This window comes from Astyanax mexicanus, chromosome 4, assembly GCF_023375975.1.
Source record: "Astyanax mexicanus isolate ESR-SI-001 chromosome 4, AstMex3_surface, whole genome shotgun sequence".
In the NCBI taxonomy this organism is placed as follows: Eukaryota; Metazoa; Chordata; class Actinopteri; order Characiformes; family Acestrorhamphidae; genus Astyanax; species Astyanax mexicanus.
The window spans coordinates 53,923,621-53,945,341 of NC_064411.1; the positions used below are offsets into that span (position 1 = coordinate 53,923,621).

Genomic DNA, 21,721 nt, shown 5'->3' on the forward strand with positions numbered 1-21,721 from the left:
AGTAACTTAAAATTACTGTTAAACAAACCAAAACACGTGGGAACTCTTGCTCTTCCTTTCCTGTGATGGCCCTGATGAGTGCCAGTTCCATCATCATAATGTTTTTGATGGTGACTTTGCGGTGACTGCACTTGAGGATCCTTTTAAAGTTCTTCAAATTCTTCTTTTCAGATTATTAAAGTAATATAATTTAAGATAATTTTCTTTACTTATTTGACCCCTTACCCTAATATTAGAATAAGAAAATTGTATACCTGTAACTCTACCTCTTCACTACTTTACTTTAACTGATGCTCTCAAACACTTTATTAAGAAACAAGAAATTCAAGTAATTAACTCTTGATGAGTTCAGCACAGCTGTTAACTGAAAGCCTGAATTCCAGGTGACTCTACCTCATAAAATTCCATATGTTATTCTTCATAGTTTACAATGCAGAACATTTAAAATAATGAAATAAAAACACTGAATTTAAGGTGTCCAAACTTTTGACTGCTAATGTACACTGATTTACAGGAACTAATATTGCATGCCTTTACTTTCCACTGTTCTCTGGATGCAAAAGAACAAATATGAAGTCAGACTCCGCCTCTTTTTGTTTAAACTGCTGCTCATAGCTGTAGCATTGCCGAGTAGCATCACAGCGCTAACACTCGGAGGAAAGCGCAGAGACTCGGTTCTGATACAGCAGCTCACAGACGCAGCCTTGTGCTGATCCACATCACCCTAGGAGTGATGAGGGGAAAGAGCGCCATCTACTGTACTGTACCCACCCAGAGAGAGAGCAAGACCAATTGTGCTCTCTCAGGGCTCCGGCAGCTGATGGCAAGCTGCATGACCGGGATTCGAAACGTATAATACGTAATTGTGTTCAACCTCACTCGTAACAGAGATAACACTTCGCAACTTACAGTATACACGGCATTTTTACAGCTTTATTACTTTTGGATTTTTTAAGACCTGGAATTCCTGCCAGATACAAAGAGTTGTGAATAAAAATCAATGGAAAAAAAAACACATAATTCAGACATATAATCTTTTGAGGTTTGGCCTCCAAAATGCTCAACAATCTTTAGAGGCCTGACTCAAAACACTCTTTAAAACAGCAATAAACACAAAAATACACAAAATATTGAAATATTAAAACATCAGTTTGGACGAGAACGAGAAGCGTCGACCCCGCCCCAGCCTGGGAGATGGAGGACAGTCCCTCAGGCTGAACCTAGGAATCAGTCTTGGGGTCATTTTAGGGGTCCTGGGTGGTAGAGGTGGTGGCGACTGCAGTGGTTCCAGCGGTACAGCCACCTTCACGGTGTTCTTCCCGTACAGGCCTCGCTCGTAGTCCAGCAGCTGCTGCCAGAAGCCGGCGTTGAGGCGGATGTAGGGCCGGCTCCTCTGGACCCAGCTGTGGGCCTGCTGCAGGGTGACCCCTTTATACTTCATGAGGTAGGCCATGATCAGGGCGGGCGAGCGGCTCATCCCCGCCGCGCAGTGGACCAGGGTGCCGCCCGCCTGGTTGCTATGGATACGGGATGCCACCCGGTCGAAGTGCTCGCTCAGCCGGGCGCTGGGCAGGTCGGAGACGGCCACGCGGATGCACTCCACGCCCGGGTACCGCGGGCAGCTGTGAGACAGGGTGGCGTTGACGATGAGGGTGATGCCTTTACGGCTCAGCAGGGCCTGGTTAAGAGAAGCATCGGCGCCGCTGAGGAACAGAGTCGGGGTGATCTGAGACATGGACATGTCCACACTGTGGAGGACAAAACAAAAACCAAAGTCAATAGACTAGACCTTTTCTTTCATAGTAAATGTAGGAATACTGTGAATACTAAAGTGATTCAGACTATGAAGGAACACATAAGGAATCATGTAGTAACTTAAAATTACTGTTAAACAAACCAAAATAGTTTCTGACGCTGGTAACTCCTGATGAGTGCCAATTTCATCATTATAATTAAAAGTTTTTGATTGACATTGAGGTGACGGCACTTGAGAAGACTTTTAAAGTTCTTCATGTTCTTCTTTTTTGATTGATTGACCTTATAAATATTTTTTCTTTATTTAGTTGAGTAGTTCTCGCCATAATATGGATTAGAACAGGGGTCGGCAATAGGCGGCCCAAGCGCCAGATGTGGCCTGCAAGCCTAAAACATCTGGCCTGTGAGGTTTTTTGAACTATAATAAACGAAAATGAAATAATAATAATAATAATAAAATGCTCCTCTGGTGAGCTTTAGTTTACATTCCTCCCCTGTCTCTCTCTCTCTGTCGCACTCAACGTGACTTTAGTTTCTGCCTGTTCTCGTTTTTCTGCCCGTTCTTGGGCTCCCTATCTCCTTATAAGGGCGTTTTTTTCACGCAATGGTGTCCCAATTCAGTAGCCGGGCAACAGCAGTAGTGTATTGGATCACGACTCTTATGACATGGGTTCAATCCTGTGTGAGGAGCGGTGTGTTTATTTATTTTTTTCTTTCTTCTTGGGTTTACCTGATTTGAGATCAACTGTTCTGCAATTGGGTTCAACAACCCTCTGGGCTTGAGAGCTACTAGTCTGTAGCACTACATCCCATTACATTTCATTTTCCAAAATTTTCTCTTTTTTTTTGTGGCCCACCTCATAATGGCTTGGAAAATATCTGGCCTATGGCCAAATTTAATTACCGACCCTTTAATTAGAACATAATGGGAGGAGTAGTTTGGGAGGGACACTAAGTGATGTATGGGTTTAGAGGCGGGGCAGGAGGGAAAGCTGATTGGCAGAGCATAACAAAGTACACAGACACATCATCCTCATCACCTATAGCACAGTTAAACCTGAGAGGGCGCTGCAGAGGCAGAAATCACCACAATAAAAGCATTTTTTTTTTAGATTAGGAAATGTTTATTAACATTTTAAGCAGGACTGAATGTATGTTGTATTACTTCAAAGGAACACATTTCAGCTTTTAATGAAAAGAAATACAGTTAAGGGTTTACTGGCTTTTTAATTTACTGAAAAATAAGCTAACGTTTTTTTTTAACAGATATTTTCTGGTGCCCCCTGCTGTTATTACTTTATTTATAAATTATAACAGTGTACATAAAGTGTTACAGTTCCATAGAGAAGTAATGTTTTTTTTTTACATGTACTTTATGGCAGTTATAAACTGTGCTTGACAATAATATATCATTTATGTAATCACCATAGTTTTGTGTAAAATTAAATACAATTTTATTTTTTTATTAATTTGTTTTGAAGTCTAAAGCTGTTCCCAAACACATTTTAATAAACAGCATATTCTGAGAATTCCCTCATTAAGTCAATCCTACAGCAAAGTACATCTAGTTAACATCTAGTTTTTTCTTTGTATTTTCTTTCTTTTTTTTTTTGTATGTCTAGGTAGTGATCATTAAAAACAACAACAAAAAAAATACATTAATACTAATCAACACACTCCTGGATCCCACAACAGTGTTTCTACCATCACATTTCCCACAAACAAGAACAGAACCTAAATTTTTGGTACTTTTGTATTAAAAAAAATATCAGATTTTGTATATACAGACTGGACTAACCTGGTCCCTTTGGAGTGTCTCTCTCTCTCTCTCTCTCTCTCACATACAGGAGCTGAAGGGAACTCCCTGTTGGCACATCCCAGCCATAAAAAGCCCTCGGGTCCTGGCGTCCAATGGAGAGCCTGGTTAATTTTAGAGTAACTCAGCAGCTGTGCAGCGTCCTATAGGAATATCTCTCTCTCACCTTACATCACTCAGAACTGTTAGTTTTCTTAATTCAACAGCCCTGTGCGTCTAGACGCTTTAATTAAACACAAAAACATGAGGCGGCTTCACCTGGAACACAGCCCTTCAGACCCTTCAGGCGCCAAACAAGACTGGAGTGGTGTAGGGTGTAGGGTCTAGGCCACAGAAATGTGTTTATTTGCACTTGTACAACATGATGTAACTGGTAACAGTTACTTTATTAAGATTTTAATGTAGAGCCTTTATATGACAAATCAGGGTTACAAGAGTAATATATACACAGTATATAGGCACATGTTAAAAGGGCATGGGGTCAGGTGAAGGAATTGGGGCATAGGGCACTATAGAATAGGGGATAATGACTAACCAAGTAAAGACCAAGTAAAAAGCTTTTATACTAAATACAGGTGCATCTCAAAAAAATTGTATATAGTTGAAAAGTTACATTATTGAGTTTACCTATGGAAAACCAGAACATTTAGAGATTTTTTTCCAGCACTGACTAATAAAAAAAGGACAATCCAAGTTAAACCTGGACATGTGGCAACAACCCTAACCCAATTAGGAAGAAAACACAGATTTAGCTTCCAAGAGAGTATAGGGTGTAGGGATTAGGAGCAATACACCTCCATTCTTTGACATCAACAACAAACCTCAGCCCAGTCATAACATGCTTAACCGGAAACTCCAGGAATACTTAGCACAGTGCAAAAGCGGTTCCTAATACTGTCTTACAACATAATTTTGAATCTAGATCTTTCCTGTTTCACTATGGAGGGCGGATGCTTCTTTAAAATAGGGATTAGGGCACAGGGTATAGGGAGTAGGGCATAGGGTGTATGACGTAGGGAGTAGTGCATACAGTGTAAGGTTTAGGGTCTAAGGCATAGGGTGTAGACATTAGGGCATAGGGTGTAGACATTAGGGCATAGGGTGTAGGACGTAGCGCATAGGGAGTAGGGCATAGGATGTAGGGAGTAGAGCATAGGGAGTAGGGTGCAGAATGAAGGGCATAAAGTGTAAGGAGTAGGACATATAGTGTAGGGAGTAGGGCATAGAATGTACGGAGTATGGCATAGGTAGTAAGGCACAGGATGAAGGGCATAGACTAAATTGTAGGGAGTAGAGCATAGGAAGTAGGGCATAAGGATTAAGGCATAAAGTGTAGGGCACAGAATGTAGGGACTAGGGCATAGAGTGAAGGGCAGAGTGTAAGAAGAAAGGCAAAGAGTTTAGCGCATAGGGTGTGTGGGGGAGCGTTGGGATTAAAGTGTAGGCAGTAGGGCATAGGGTGTATGGAGTAGGGTTAATACACTGTAATCAGACGCACCCCCCTCCCGGCAGTGCCTGTCGCAGGTTAATGCCGTGGCTCCATTCTTCCACATCAACAACAAACCCCAGCCCGGCCATGGCTGAGCTAAACCGGCAGCTCCAGGAATATTTAGCCCAGTCAAAAAGCGGCGCCAAGACCATCTCCCAGTCCGGCTCCAGCACCACCATCAGCATCGATGAGGAGCCCGCCTCGGTACCGGGAAGCTGGTTCGGCAGCTGGTCCAGTCCGTTCTCAGGACGCGGTTCTCCCGCAGGCCCGGCGCAGAGCAGCGGGTTTTCCTGGCCGTGGTCCGCGGAGCCGGACCCCTGTCTGCCGGCGATGAGCCGCTCGCAGCGCCTGGTGGCCTTCGGCATCTGCGCGCTGCTGTCGGCGCTGTGCTTCGGCCTGGCGGCGCTGTACGCCCCGCTGCTGCTGCTGAAGGCTCGGAAGTTCGCGCTGCTTTGGTCCCTGGGCTCGTTATTCGCGCTGCTGGGCGCTGCGGTTCTCCGCGGGCCGAGCAAACTGCTGGGCAGCCCGAGTCCCGGGGCCGTGGTGTACCTGTGCGCGCTGGCCGGGACGCTGTACGCCGCCATGGGGCTCCACAGCACCGCGCTGACGGCTATCGGAGCGCTGGTGCAGATCGGAGCGATAGCGGGGCAGGTGCTGGCGCTGCTGCCGGGAGGGAGCGCTGGAATGCGGTTTGTCGGGGGCATGGCGGCCTCGGCCATCAAAAGAACCGTGACTGGAAAAACTATGCCGATTTAAGGCTGGATTTCTGGGGGATTTCACTAAATTGACTGTACAAGGACTCCTAGACTGATTTGGGGCGAATAATTAATAAATAAGTTTTTTTTTTTTTTTTTAATAAAATAGGTCATTTTCACCCACAAAATGAGGAGCATTCCATTGGAAGTCGGACAACTATTACAATTTTTAATTTTCCAATCTAAAACAAAACTGTGAGTTACGGCTAATTTTATCTGGCAAATTAAAAAAAGGTACTTTTGGAAATATTAAATTATAGCTGGGCCTTAAATTATAGGGCTCCACATTGGCCTGGGGTTATCTGGATAAATTGGCAAAATGGAAAAATCCACTTTTTGGGAGGTTTGATGATCCTCTGTAAGAAGACTGTAAATCCAGTTATGGGAAAGAGCCACAAAGGAGGAATACTACAGCTAAAAAGTGAGGATCACCCCAATGAAGTGGTTTTGCTTTTTCTTTGTGGACCACCGGAAGAAAATCCAGCTCTACTGACTGACTGTTTGATTAATTTTCTCTCCTGGTTGAGTTTACCTGTACTGATTTTCCTGCTGCTGCAGTTCTGGAGCAGTATAATGGAGGAGTCTGCACTAATCTGGATTAATGCTTTTAATTCAGACTTTTTTTTCCACTGTGAAAACTGTAAAAAGGGACCAAGTTTAATCAGTGTTGTGGAACACGTCACGAAAAGTGACGAATCACACAACAGATTTTTACCTTTGTAAATAAAGTTGGAATGAAATTGACTTTTTTGCTCTGTTTGATCTACTTTGGATTTAGTTTTTAGCTCCAAACTGCCATATACAGCTCTGGAAAAAAGACCATTTCAGTTTCTGAATAAGTTTCTCTGATTTTGCTATTTATAGGTTTATGTTTGAGTAAAATGAACATTGTTGTTTCATTCTATAAACTACAGACAACATTTCTCTCAAATTCCAAATAAAAATAGTAATTTAGAGCATTTATTTGCAGAAAATGAGAAATGTCTGAAATAACAAAAAAAGATGCAGAGCTTTCAGACCTCATATAATGCAAAGAAAACAAGTTCATATTTATAAAGAGTTCAAAAATAATCAATATTTGGTGGAATAACCCTGGTTTAAATCACAGTTTTTTTCATGCATCTTGGCATCATGTTCTCCTCCACCAGTCTTACACACTGCTTTTGGATAACTTTATGCTGCTTTACTCCTGGTGCAAAAATTCAAGCAGTTCAGCTTGGTTTGATGGCTTGTGATCATCCATCTTCAATTTTGGTAAAATCAAAGAAACTCGTCATTTTTAAGTGGTAATTTGTTCCATAGCTGTATATGCTCACCAAACTAAAACACATACCAATTTTATACTGGTTTTATACTCATATTTGTTCAAACTCCCCTAGATACACCAACACACACTGGAGGTTTTGTACTATTCTATTCCACCTTAAGTTTTTTTTTTTTTAAGTATCTGTTCCACCTTAAATGCTGCCACTATATTCATGTAATTACGCTACTCTAAAGCTGCAGCTATATTTTGTAGATTCGGGAGATCAGATCATTCATAAGTACTTCCGTTAAATGATTCAGTTTTAGGGCAATAGCTACTAAAGTTACATTCACACAGCAAATTAAAGTAGCCCAAATCCAATCTTTTACCTCATATATGAGACATGAAAACAGCTAAAATAATGAAATTAAATGACATTTTATTATTTAGATTTGAGTCATTTATATACCACAATATGTGGTATTGAAATCTGATACACATCCAATTCATTGCAATGAGACTGTCTAAATGGCCCGATCAGAAAGTGAGCATGAGTAGGTGGGTAAATGGACAACAGTAGTGTGTAAGGGCTTCTGTAGAATGGAAATCATTGACAGACTACATAGTTGGACTTTTGTGTTTCTTCCAATAATATTAGAAGGCTTGCGATGCTGCCACAGATCTTTAAAGAAGAAATAACTCGTTTTCAGCAAACTGAAGTGGATTCTCAGTGATGGGTTCAGCTGCAGTCTAAACTCTTTCGCAACTTATAATAATTATATACTAATGTTATTGTTTGGGTTTAAAGTGAAACTTAACGTGAAGCACACACTAAGTTGTGTATAGACAGACAAAGATGTCAGATATGAATCACATTAAGAGCCTAAACAGCTAAACTAAACAGTGGATTTGGTCAGAAAATTGGACTTTGGAAGTGTGGGCACTTTTTAAGAATCCCCAATATTGTAATGTAATAGTAATAGTTACAGGGGTTGGTCAATGAAACTGAAACACCTGGTTTTAGAGCACAGTAATTGATTGTGGTGACGGACAGTTCTGGTGGAAACAGGAGAGTTGAGGTGCACATTGAATTCTGCCGTGATTTGATCAGCCGTGGTTTTATGTTTTTTGGATACAATCCGGGTTAGCACCCGAACATCCCTTTCAGACAGCTTCCTCTTACAGCATCCACAGTTAATCCTGTTGGATGTGTTTGGTCCTTCTTGGTGGTATGCTGACATTACCCTGGATACCATGGCTCTTGATGCATCACAAACTGTGCTCTTACCCTGCTAATTGACCATTCACACTCTGCTCTTACTGGTGCAATGTGCAATTAATGAAGATTGAACACCAGGCTGCCCCAATTCAGCCTTGAAACCTCCCACACTAAAATGACAGGTGTTTCAGTTTCATTGTCCAAACCCCCGTATGTTTGATATGTGTGTGTGTGTGTGTGCAACCCAACAAAAGACAAGACAAAAGACAAAAGCATCGATTTGTTATAAATCTTGCACAACTTCTATTGTAGTCTTATACAAAAATGGACAAAACAATGACAATCTTCTTTTTTTTCCCTGACAAAATGTACACAAAGTCGGCAGCTGGCCTGGTAATGTCGCAGAATTCTTCTTATTATTATTTTACATAAAACGAAATTAAACAAGAGGAGCCGAGCGCTTTGGAGGTTTCAAATGTTTAAAAAGTCCAGTTTTGGGTTTATTTCAGTCTCTGATTTGGAAAGTGGGCGAGGGCTTCAGTCGGAGACGACGTTACGATGCTCCTTAAAGCTTCGGTCGGAGGTGGGGGCGAAGCCAAAGCCCAGCAAACAACAAACTTTCCAGCAGACAAACGTTAACGGTTTGTGTTGTAGAGGGACGTTTCGGTAAGATCGTCTATTAAGCCTCCTTAAATCATCAGTGGGTGGTGCACCAAAAGTGCGATGCTGCCCAAAATCAACATCAATTCATCCAGTAAGCTTGAGATTTACTGGTTCAGCAGGAAGGGGCGGAGCCACGACTGGCTTGAGACAAATCTAAACAAGGAGGACCAATATGGCCGTCAGTACAGATACAGTGGTGCAGTGAAATTTGCCTATACCCGCCCTCTTCCGTCTCGGTCCTCGCTGTAATCCATAGACCACCCTCTACCGCCCCCTGCCCCCTCTCAGTGCACCGCGGGCGCCCCCCCGCCTGCTGTTCGGACCGGCGCCGCCTGGACCTCCAGGGTTAGGAGGTCCACCCCGACCCCAGCCTCCCCGACCTCCTCTGGATGGAGGACCGTAGCCACCGTCGTCTCGTGGTGGTCGACCTAGGAGACAAAAAATTATGATAAATTCCCACATACAGCTCTGGAAAAAATAAGATTAATTAGATTCTCGGACATTTCTCCCAAATTCAACATAAAAATATTGTCATTTAGCGCATTTATTTGCAGAAAATGAGAAATGCAAAGAAAACAAGTTCATATTCATAAAGTTTTAAGAGTTCAGAAATCAATATTTGGTGGAATAACCCTGGTGTTTTTTAATCACAGTTTTTATGCATCTTGGCATCATGTTCTCCTCCACCAGTCTTACACACTGCTTTTGGATAACTTTATGCTGCTTTACTCCTGGTGCAAAAATTCAAGAAGTTCAGTTTGGTTTGATGGCTTCTAATATTACATTTTATATATATATATATATGTAATACGTGTCCTTTAAATAATAAAAAAGCATATAATTGAAAAGTTACTTTATTTCAGTAATTCAGTTGAAAAAGTGAAACTCATTATATAGATGTATTAAACACAGAGTGATCTATTTTTATTATTATAAGTGTTTATTTATTTATTGTTGATTATGGCTTACAGCCAATGAAAACCCAAACATCAGTGTCTCAGAATAATTAGATTATTATATAAGACCAATTGGTACTTTTGGCAGTTTGAGCAGTGTGCCAAGTCCTGCTGGAAAATGAAATCTGCAACCCCATATAAGCAGTCAGCTGAGGCAAGCATGAAGTGCTGTAAGATTTTGCCGAAAAAACACTTTTTCTTCCTCTGTTTGGTTTGGTTTCACACAGGCATAAACCTATATACACCAAGATGCGCACCAATAACCCTCCCACAAAAATCCCTAAAATGACAGGTGTTTCAGTTTCATTGTCCAACCCCTGTATGTGCAGTGTGAAGCTGCTTTAACACAGAATACTAAAGACTTGCTGCAGTGCTTGCTGCACATACAGTGTGTAAACAGCATGGAGCAGCAGAGACAGTGTTTGTTCATAGCTGTGGTGTTTAGTGTTTTCTGGCTAATATATCAGATTAAACTGTGCCTAATCACAGTTTAGCTCAATTAAAAGGAGTATATTTGATAACTGGGGCAGATTGTGACTGGATCATGTTCTCACCACAAGCGAACTGTTTCAGAGTGTGATTACTGTTTCACACCTGCTCAATCAAACCGCACTAAAGGTACAAATGAACCAGTCTCAGTTTTAACCAGACTAATAAAGTTCTGGTGTAAAAATGCCCTCAGTCTCACCTGATCCTCGATCATCAGGGCCAGAACCGGGTGAATCCATGTCTCCAGTGCCCGGGCCGTCGTGCCAGGGTCTCTTACGGGGTGGCAGAGATGCCATGTCCATGCCCTGCAGAGAAGAAGAGCGCTCCCTACTGGCTGCAGACTGACTGTCGTGCATGCTGTGGTCACCCCGCTGACTGTCTCGATACCCGTCATGACCTGCAGAGACGTACAGGACCCAGAGTTAACCCAACAGAGCTCCAGATTACTGCAGGAGGAACCAAAACTACCAGAACCTGAACTCATTTCCCTACTATTAGAGGAACACAGGGGTGCTATGAAGAGGCTAAACTCACGTTCTATCTACACTGCAGCTCAGCTTTATTTATATTAATCCCAAAACAAGCTAAATAATCACTACAGGAGAGGAAAAGCTGCATTTGGATTGGGGGGATTAAATACAGCACTGGAAAAAATGAAAAGACCACTTCAGTTTCTGAATCAGTTTCTCTGATTTTGCTATTTATATCATTTAGAGCATTTATTTGCAGAAATAACAAAAAAGATGCAGAGCTTTCAGACCTCAAATAATGCAAAGAAAACAAGTTCATATTCACAAAGTTTTAAAAGTTCAGAAATCAATATTTGGTGGAATAACCCTGATGGTTTTTAATCACAGTTTTTAATCATGCATCTTGGCATCATGTTCTCCTCCACCAGTCTTACACACTGCTTTTGAATAACTTTATGCTGCTTTACTCCTGGTGTAAATATTCAAGCAGTTCAGTTTGGTGGTTTGATGGCTTGTGGTCATCCATCTTCCTCTTGATTATATTCCAGAAGTTTTCAATTTGATAAAATCAAAGAAACTCATCATTTTTAAGTGATCTCTTATTTTTTTCCAGAAATGTATATATATATATACACCTGATAGAGCTGCGCAATATAGACGACACAGTAGTATCAGGAACTCCTACAGGCACATCTCAAAGGTGAAACTCATATATTATATAGATGTATTAAACACAGAGTGATCTATTATAAGTGTTTTTTTCTTTTATTGTTGATAATTTTGGCTTACAGCCAATGAAAACCCAAAAATCAGTATCTCAGAAAATTAGAATATTATATAAGACCAATTGGTACTTTTGGCAGTATGGGCAGTGTGCAAAGTCCTGCTGGAAAATGAAATCCGCATCTCTACAAAACCAAGATTTTTATTTTGGTACACACTTTTCGATGATATACACATTTTTTGAGATGCACCTGTATGTTCACCAAACAGGCATAACATTATGACCATGATGATCATATAGGTCACACTGTTGTTGTATAATAATAACAGACTGCAAATTTGTATCTGTTTAATTCCACATCACAGAGAAATTAAGGAATGGAAAATAATAATTAATTGCTGCAGTTTCAGTGTTTTATGACCTTTTTCTTCATAACAAGCATTAAAAACTGGCTAGTTGTTCATGTTAGTAGTTGCTAGCTAGCTTGCTAACTTTCCTGTTCCACCTTAAATGGTGCAGCAGATGGCAGAAGCTATATAATAGCTAATTAAAGCTAATAAATGCTAATTTAAGGTCCCCATCATAGAGAAATTGAGGAATGAACAATAATAATTAATTGCTGCAGCACCTGCCCCCTTTCAGAAGACTGAAGACATACAATAAAGCCAGGGTTGCCAGGTCTACCAAAAATATCCAGCCTTAAGTCAGTCTAAAACCTGCCCTTTAGAAGCTTAAACTAGCCCAAACTACAGTTGTGGTCAAAAGTTTACATACACTTGTAAAAAAACATAATGTTATGGCTGTCTTGAGTTTTCAATAAGTTCTACAACTCTTATTTTTCTGTGATAGAGTGATCGGAACACATACATGTTTGTCACAAAAAACAGTCATAAAATTTGGTTCTTTCATAAATTTATTATGGGTCTGCTGAAAATGTCACCAAATCTGCTGGGTCAAAAATATACATACAGCAACATTAGTATTTGGTTACATGTCCCTTGGCCATTTTCACGGCAACTAGGCGCTTTTGGTAGCCATCCACAAGCTCCTGGCAAGCTTCAGGTCGAATGTTTGACCACTCTTCTTGACAGAATTGGTGCAGTTCAGCTAAATGTGATGGTTTTCTTGCATGAACCCGTTTCTTTAGCACTGTCCACATGTTCTCAATGGGGTTTAAAGCTCACCTTCCGTCGTTTTTTCTTTCATTTTAAAATGTCTAGTTTAATGTGCAGGTGTACACATTCAACTCGGAGAGACCTACTGTATTCCACAAAAAACAAGAAAAATCGGATTTTCGCGGAAGGTGACCTTTAAGTCAGGACTTTGGGAAGGCCATTCTAAAACCTTAATTCTAGCCTGGTTTAGCCATTCCTTTACCACTTTTGATGTGTGTTTTGGGTCATTGTCTTGTTGGAACACCCAACTGCGCCCAAGACCCAACCTTCGGGCTGATGGTTTTAAGTTTTCCTGCAGAATTTGGAGGTAATCCTCCTTCTTCATTATCCCATTTACTTTCTGCAAAGAACCAGTTCCACTGGCAGCAAAACATCCCCAGAGCATAATACTACCACCACCATGCTTGACAGTAGGCATGGTGTTCCTGGGATTAAAGGCCTCACCTTTTCTCCTCCAAACATATTGCTGGGTGTTGTGGCCAAACAGCTCAATTTTTGTTTCGTCTGACCAGAGAACTTTCCTCCAGAAGGTTTTATCTTTGTCCATGTGATCAGCAGCAAACTTCAGCCGAGTCTTAAGGTGCCTTTTCTGGAGCAAGGGCTTCTTTCTTGCACGGCAGCCTCTCAGTCCATGGCGATGTAAAACACGCTTGACTGTGGAGACTGACACCTGTGTTCCATCAGCTTCCAAATCCTTGCAGACCTGCTTCTTGGTGATTCTTGGTTGACTCTTGACCATCCTGACCAATCTCCTCTCGGCAGCATGTGATAGCTTGCGTTTTCTTCCTGATCGTGGCAGTGACACAACTGTTCCATGCACTTTATACTTGCGTATAATTGTCTGCACAGTTGCTCTTGGGACCTGTAGCTGCTTTGAAATGGCTCCAAGTGACTTCCCTGACTTGTTCAAGTCAATAATTCGCTTTTTCAGATCCACACTGAGTTCCTTTGACTTTCCCATTGTAGCTTTTGTAGCTGAGTCTAATCACTGGGTCAAATGAGCCCTATTTAAATGGGCTCATGAGAAGTCAACAGCTGTAGTCAATCAGAATCACTTACAAGAAGTGAAGAGGCCATGACATGAAGCTAATTTGATTGACACAACTCGCTACATCACCAAAATTGACAAATTTTGTTGCTGTATGTATATTTTTGACCCAGCAGATTTGGTGACATTTTCAGCAGACCCATAATAAATTTATGAAAGAACCAAATTTTATGACTGTTTTTTGTGACAAACATGTATGTGTTCCGATCACTCTATCACAGAAAAATAAGAGTTGTAGAACTTATTGAAAACTCAAGACAGCCATAACATTATGTTTTTTTACAAGTGTATGTAAACTTTTGACCACAACTGTATATATCCGTTACACGCTTGAAGCAAATGGCAAAACAACTATGGGAATTGATTTATTATCAGTACTGCTATTTGTCTTGTTTCTAGCGCAGAAAACGGGCCAAAGAGTCTAAAAGTGGAGAGGGTGCGCATTTCTAGCACAGAAAAACGGGCCAAAGAGTCTAAAAGAGGAGTGCGCGCATTTCTAGCGCAGAAAAACGGGCCAAAGAGTCTAAAAGGGGAGAGAGTGCGCATTTCTAGCGCAGAAAAACGGGCCAAAGAGTCTAAAAGTTGCCGTAATTAAGGAGTTTAATATTAAGAGGCATCATGAAATGAAACATCAATTTGAAAAATCTTAGTTTACACAACACTGTCAAAGATAAAGATAGTAAGTCAAGTAAAATGGTGTGTAAATGAAGTAATCAGGAAAATGTATTATTTAAAGTGGTATATTTCATTATTTGTTTTATTACAGAGTCTGTGGCCCGTGACTTCAAATATATTTCTCCTTCTGGCCCCCAACAAAAAAAGTTTGGACACCCCTGCTTAAGAATAAGAAGTAGGGGTACAAAAGAGGAATGGGACCGGACCAAACTAAAGAACGATGGTCATAATGTTATTGCTGGTTGGTTTATCGTACAGCCTGACCACCCGCCCCCCTTCTTTTCCACTGTGATTCTACCTGAATCTCGCCCTCCCTCCCAACCCTCCTGGCTTCCTCCTCCTCCTCCTTCGCTGTAAAGGCCATAATCCTCATAATCCTCCTCCTCCTCCTCCTCATCATCAGGAGTCGGCAGAAGCCCCCTTCTTCCTACACCACCTGAGAGAGATGACATGTTCACACAAACATGGCACCTCATACTGAACACTGCGGTTAGCATAAGGCTACCGCTATCATGCTAATGAGTCTGACCTCCTCGCGGTGGTCCTCCACGCCTTCCCCGTCCTCCGTTTCCCCAGCCTTGGCTCATCTCTTCCTGGGAATCGAAGCTGTCGTCGCCTCCGTAGTCGTCTTGGTAGCTCCCTCGGCCTCCGCGTCCGCTTGGACCGCCCCTCCTGTACCTATAAACATATATAGGACACATGTCAACACAATGTGCTGTAGGCAACACAATAGGGCTGCAATGATTAGATACATCATTAATGCGTGATTGAGCATACTACACCCCGTTGGAGGGGTAATGGGCATGTAAACACATCAGATAAGGAACAAGACAACATTCGTACTCAATGAACAACAGCTCATTATACATTTGAACATATTCTCATTGTTTAAATCCCACATTTAGAGCTTCTGTTGTCTTTAAAGCGATAGAGAAGAGCAGAAAGTGAGTTTAATGAGAGATGCAGCCAGGGTTGCCAGGTCCAGCAAAAAAAAAAAAAAAAAAAAAAAAAAATCCTGCCCAAAGTCTGTCTGAAACCTGCCTATATGAAGCTTAAACTAGTCCAGTATATAAGATATAAAGGTTGCTACTAATATTCAGAACACAGCACATTTTCATTTTGAACGGTTTGCAATTAAAGCTTTTTGGCAGCCACAATAAATATAAAAGAAGTAAAAAAAATAAAAACTGCACAAACAGAATTCTATTTTTGCCCGTGACTAATAAACAAGAACATTTTGGCGGAAAAACTGCAAAACTGGCAACTCTGGATACAGAAGAGATATAAATATCTATACCAATTTTTTCCCCTACTAAAATCTCATAAAAGTCGCTAGAAGCAGAGGCGGTCTTTGCATAGAGGCATTGCTAGGCAACTGCCTTGGGCCCCTCCCACTGCAGCCCACTGTAGGGGCCCCATACTTAGCTGCAAATTCCCATAGGCCTACAGCTGGTAATTGGGGCCCTTTGGACAGTAATTCACAGATAGTGAGTTCAGAAATGGTGATTCTTGTATGTTTAAAATGGAAACAAAGACAAAACAATAAATTACAAAGGAATATAGATTCCGTCCACACCCCCTCTCTTTCCCGTTAAAATGGAATATTCCATCCATGCCATGTGGTCATGCCGGTGAACCGCGAACGCGCTGCTTGTGAAAGACGGAATTAAGGTGAAATTAAGTGTACAAGTGGGATGTGAGCGAAAAAAGAAAAAAGAAGGAAGAGGCTAAACTAAAAACAGATGCTCTTCCAAAACTGATAAGCTTTTTTAGTGTGTCAGCACCCATATCGTCATTTATGACCCACGCCCACTTTTTTGTTTTTCCAGAAACATGCACTGACCTTCTTTGGGTCTCCTTCACCTAAAACTTTAGCAGGGATTGTATGGAAAAATATCAAATCAGGTATATAACTTAAATTAATTAGAGTCAGGGATGAAAATTTAAATACCCTACTGCTATAAATATGCCTAATTGGCATATTATTATATTATTTATTATTATTCTATTATTATTTATATCTAGGTTACAGCTTGTCTTCATTTTTTCTACATGTCTGTATTAATTTTAAACATTTCATGTTATTCAGGCAAATAGAATAAGCCTGCTCGTTGTGCGTTGGGAAACTTGCTCATTGTCAACCAGTGTTGGGCTTACTTTGAAAAATCAGTTATATTTACTAGTTACTAACGGAGTTACCTCACTATAAATGTAACTAGTAAAAGTAATTGACTTACTTTAAATTATGTAAATTCTATTATTTTTATTTGAAAAATAACAAATGAAAAGAACCCAAAATGTTGACAAAAATATAATCTAACGAATTTCAAAACATAGAAACGAAAAACGTTAAAATGGTATTAATATAACATAATATAATATAACAGCTGGATCAAACAGTTTAGCGTCAGTCACAAGGAAAGCGCGCGCGGCATTGCATTTAAAAAAAATAATAAATAAGATCCTATCAAGTGAAGTAAAATATAATGGTAGTAAAAAATATTAAATTCACATATTTATTGATATTTAAACAAGAGAAATCAGGCAAAATGCGCCGCGCCGCACTGCGCTGCTCGCGCGCTCGCTCTCTCTCTCTCTCTCTCTCTCTCTCTCTCGCTCTCGCTCGCTCTCTCTCTCTCTCTCTCTCTCTCTCTCTCTCTCTCTCTCGCTCGCTCTCTCTCTCTCTCTCGCTCTCTCTCTCGCTCTCTCTCTCGCTCTCTCGCTCTCTCGCTCGCTCTCTCTCTCTCTCTCGCTCTCTCTCTCGCTCTCTCGCTCTCTCGCTCTCTCTCTCGCTCTCTCGCTCTCTCTCTCGCTCTCTCTCTCGCTCTCTCTCTCTCTCGCTCGCTCTCTCGCTCGCGCTCTCGCTCTCGCTCTCTCTCTCGCTCTCTCTCTCGCTCTCTCTCTCACTCTCTCTCTCGCTCTCTCTCTCTCTCTCGCTCGCTCGCTCTCTCTCTCTCTCGCTCTCTCTCTCTCTCTCTCTCTCTCTCTCTTCCGCAGCGCGGAACTGAATTCAGCGCGAGGCTAGAAATAATTTGAAAACTGATTTTAGTTTAATAAATTAAGATGAGTGAGGACCTGTGAAGTTAATCAAATATTGTCAAATATAAAGGATAGGTTGAGGTTTTGGGGAGCTGTTTCAATTATTTGAAACTGAAACTAACTGAAACTGATATTATTCTGCGCACTATTAGATAGCTTTTGATTGTGTTTTAAATGAATGTTTATTTTATATTAATTATTTTTTATTCATTTTAAATATTTTTAGTATTTTATTGATAATTTTTTTTTTTTATTGATGGGCCCCCAAGCTCAATTCGCCTTGAGCCCCCAAATTGCTAAGTCCGCCACTGGCTAGAAGTCGCTAAATGACGTCGTCGCCTAATTTGCATTATACATGTTTTTGAAGCTGTAAAGGATTAACATTAAAAAAGTAAGTAAAAAACACTCTGAATATGTTAGAAATGATGCAAATGAACTCCAACAAATGAACAACTTCTGTTGCTTTTTAAATAGGCAGTCACGTCTCAAAATAACTTTATTTTTACGTAAATTACATAAATCATTTTTTTGCTGTGTTGTTAAATGTTATTATAAGAGCAGTTTTTTATTTTATTCAATTTTTTTTTAGCTTTCTTAAGTTTTCTTTATTTTCAAACCTATTATAGACAATTTTTTTGCGACAATTTACAGTAAACAATTCTCAGTAAAATTATATAAAAAAAAAAAAAAGAAGATATTTTTGGCCAAAACCTGAACAAAATTATAAAGTTATATATAAAATTTGACCTAAAGTCATATTTAAGTAGTAAGCCTGTGAAAATGTCTCCTATAATAATATGCTTTGTAATTGTTATGTCAACTATAAAAATGTCCTGCAAAATCTGTCCAGGGCTCTAAAAGTTTAGGACATGATAACAAAATAATTGTGCTTAATCGACAAATCCAAAAAATAATCGTCAGATTAGTCAACTACTAAAATATTAATTAGTTGCATCCCTGCAATGTAATACTATATGCATGTTATTCATTTATTGTTATCAGACTGCATTACTTTTAATTTTGTGGTTTATTTAGAATAATGATAATGAAAATACAGATTTTGCAATAAATATATAAGAGAATTTTACTTACGAATCTTCTTGTGGTCGCCTTTGCCTCTGATCAAACTCCTCCCCTTGACCTTCATACGAGTCATATCTACAAAGACGAATCATAGTAGGAATTTTAATTTTAGGGCCATATAAAATTTATTTAATTTAATTATTTTTCTGGATTCCTTGACTGATCATTTCGACAAACAATTGCAAAAATGCAGTGTACTTATTAAAATTAAGCTTTTCATAAAATATAAATATAGGTGTTTATATAAACAACAAGAAGCACTCATATTTGATGTGCGATGCACATTTGCAGGTCCTTAAAGAAGAAACTCTTTTTTTTTTTTTTTTACAAAATATTAAGATTTTGAATTACATACAGTACCAGTCAAAAGTTTGGACACACCTTCTCATTTCATGTTTTTTCTTCATGGTAGATTAATATTTAAGACATGAAAACGATTAAGGGACACATGTGGAATTACTGTATGTAGTAAACAGTTAAAAAGTGTTTATCCTCCACAATCCCTTAGAAGAATCTAAAGTATAAAACATATTTTGGTTTGTTTTACACTTTTTGTTACAAAATCTATCTTTAATAAACTCCTGAAGACAGAGCTCTTCAAAGAGCACTTACTCTCCTAACACCTCTAACTAACTACCTTCTACTACCAGATCAGGAGAATCTCTCACTATCTTTAATAAACTCCTGAAGACAGAGCTCTTCAAAGAGCACTTACTCTCCTAACACCTCTAACTAACTACCTTCCACTACCAGATCAGGAGAATCTCTCACTATCTTTAATAAACTCCTGAAGACAGAGCTCTTCAAAGAGCACCTACTCTCCTAACACCTCTAACTAACTACCTTCTACTACCAGATCAGGAGAATCTCTCACTATCTTTAATAAACTCCTGAAGACAGAGCTCTTCAAAGAGCTGTTACTCTCCTAACACCTCTAACTAACTACCTTCAACTACCAGATCAGGAGAATCTCTCACTATCTTTAATAAACTCCTGAAGACAGAGCTCTTCAAAGAGCACTTACTCTCCTAACACCTCTAACACACTAACTACTTCTAACCTCATTTCCTTCTTCCCCTCCTTCACTCCTCCATCCTATTATTCCCCTTGACCTCCTTTTATCCCTATCCAAAGTTGTTTTTACCTTTTTTTACATTGTACTTGACTATTGTAAGTCGCTTTGGACAAAAGCGTCTGCCAAATGTAATGTAATGTAATGTAAAAAATAATCCTGCATGTGTTCCGGTATAACCTTAATATAGTTATTAGTATTAAATTTACAATGAAAAAAAAAAAACAACATATATGAAAAGAGGTGTGTCCAAAAGTTTGACTGCCACTGTATTTGCTTATTTAACTCTAAATAGTAGGGGTGGGCGATAGTGCCCTAAAATAATATCACAATATTTCATGATATTTTTATGATGATACTTTTGTCGATATGACATACTGAATAAAAATATATATAGATAGATATATATTTCAAGAATACACTACTGCAACAAAATGAAAATGTAATTTTATATTGCATACAATATATGTGAGATTTGTAACAGAAGTCAATGATCCAGAATGTCATGATATTAAAAATACTAATAATAATGCTCTCCAAATATCTCCATATATCCAGGATTAAAGTAAAATAAATGATACTGGACAGAAAATCTGTCTCTAGTGGATATAGTAGATATTTAATGTGAAATTCAATTTAATATTCAAAAATGTTGGTGATATTATTGCATACGATATGATAAGGCACAATTGATTAATTGAATAAGTAATTTGATTTTAATTGTCTGTTTGCAGATTAAGACGTACCTGTCGTACTCCCCGTCGTGAGAGGAGAACCTCTCCTGGTTCTCCCACTGTCCTCCTGAGCTTCCTCTGTGACCCCGGGGGTCTCCATGGTACTCCTGACCGGGTCCACCGGGTCCTCTCCTCCAATTCTCCTGAAAGCCCCCCTCCTCACCCCAGTACTGACTCCCTGCGTCTGAAGCCTGGCCCGGCCCAGCTCCGGCTCCGGGGCCCTGTCGGTCAGGAGGGCCCATGTGGTGGTTCGGCGGACCTCGAGGACCATCTTCATGAAAGTAGAACAACAATATATATATATATATATATATCTGATAACTGCCATATTTTTTATACTACAAGTGCAGCTAAAAAGATTAAAATATCATTAAATAGTTACTTTATTTTAGTTATTCAATAATGAATTTATTTGAGTCATGATGCACTGTTTATTAACATCCTTCTGAACAGATTTCACTTATTAAAAAGCTCAGTCGAATGAATGAATGAATGAATGAATGAATGAATGAATGAATGAATGAATGAATGAATGAATGAATGAATGAATGAATGAATGAATGAATGAATGAATGAATGAATGAATGAATGAATGAATGAATGAATGAATGAATGAATGAATGAATGAATGAATGAATGAATGAATGAATGAATGAATGAATGAATGAATGAATGAATGAATGAATGAATGAATGAATGAATGAATGAATGAATGAATGAATGAATGAATGAATGAATGAATGAATGAATGAATGAATGAATGAATGAATGTGGGGTTTAAATTGTGCCCGGGCTCATAATTAAGGGCTTGGACAGAACATGCACGGGATAGTGCAGGAATTAAAGTGGACTCATCTTTGTGATTCAAAAATACAACACAGACATGAGCACTAATATAAAGTATTAATGTATATTGTATATATACAATAAGCAAGGCTAAATATAAAACACTGTTTTTCAGTCGTACCTTTACCACCGGGGCCGTGCATCATTGTCTGGGGTCCAGAATTCTGTCCCTAGAAAAAAAACCACAGACATTTACATTAGCGCTGTATAATCCATTAAATACGGTTGTTAATATGCTAATATATATCCTAAATTTGGCAGAAAATGACAAAAATTAAAAGAAAAAAAAAAAAACATCTGAATGAATAATGTATACAAAACTACAAATTATTTATTTTAAGTAGAGATGCATGAGAATTCATATTTCGAAAAAATATTAAATATCCTAAATGTATTTTTTATATTTTGTCTCTCTTTTTAAAGTAAACATCGTCCGGTATATTTTTTGTCATCTGGTTGCCAAATAT

At 39.4% G+C, this 21,721-nt stretch overlaps 3 protein-coding genes across 6 annotated transcripts in view; 1 reads left to right on the plus strand and 2 right to left on the minus strand.

The window, feature by feature from the left end:
- Nucleotides 1-905: 905 nt before the first annotated feature.
- Nucleotides 906-4,986, minus strand: si:ch1073-184j22.2 (dual specificity protein phosphatase 18). Its single transcript, XM_049478898.1, has 2 exons — nt 3,554-4,986; nt 906-1,748 (listed from the first exon to the last, which is right to left on the minus strand). The coding sequence occupies exon 2, from the start codon at nt 1,739-1,741 to the stop codon at nt 1,139-1,141; it is 603 nt and encodes a 200-aa protein (XP_049334855.1). The 5' UTR covers nt 1,742-1,748; nt 3,554-4,986; the 3' UTR covers nt 906-1,138.
- Nucleotides 4,987-5,007: 21 nt separating this feature from the next.
- Nucleotides 5,008-6,559, plus strand: sft2d3 (SFT2 domain containing 3). The gene has a single exon (XM_015604249.3). The coding sequence runs from the start codon at nt 5,100-5,102 to the stop codon at nt 5,814-5,816; it is 717 nt and encodes a 238-aa protein (XP_015459735.2). The 5' UTR covers nt 5,008-5,099; the 3' UTR covers nt 5,817-6,559.
- Nucleotides 6,560-8,555: 1,996 nt separating this feature from the next.
- The window catches only part of wdr33 (WD repeat domain 33), a 46,065-nt gene continuing 32,899 nt past the window's right edge, over nt 8,556-21,721 (minus strand). For 2 of the 4 annotated variants that reach the window (XM_049478868.1, XM_022678640.2), the window contains exons 17-22: nt 21,376-21,424; nt 20,421-20,679; nt 18,612-18,677; nt 15,010-15,158; nt 10,588-10,785; nt 8,556-9,371 (exon numbers count right to left, since the gene is read on the minus strand). In XM_049478868.1, the coding sequence (XP_049334825.1) occupies nt 9,208-9,371; nt 10,588-10,785; nt 15,010-15,158; nt 18,612-18,677; nt 20,421-20,679; nt 21,376-21,424 (885 nt within the window). In that variant the 3' untranslated portion in view covers nt 8,556-9,207. Of the gene's footprint in view, nt 9,372-10,587; nt 10,786-14,689; nt 14,917-15,009; nt 15,159-18,611; nt 18,678-20,420; nt 20,680-21,375; nt 21,425-21,721 lie in introns of those variants that run through there. The other 2 variants (XM_049478870.1, XM_049478869.1) reach the window with 2 other exon arrangements.

Excerpts from the sequence above, each read along its gene's own strand:
- sft2d3 (XM_015604249.3), top strand. The coding sequence starts at position 5,100 with ATGCCGTGGCTCCATTCTTCCACATCAACAACAAACCCCAGCCCGGCC.
- si:ch1073-184j22.2 (XM_049478898.1), bottom strand. The coding sequence starts at position 1,741 with ATGTCCATGTCTCAGATCACCCCGACTCTGTTCCTCAGCGGCGCCGAT.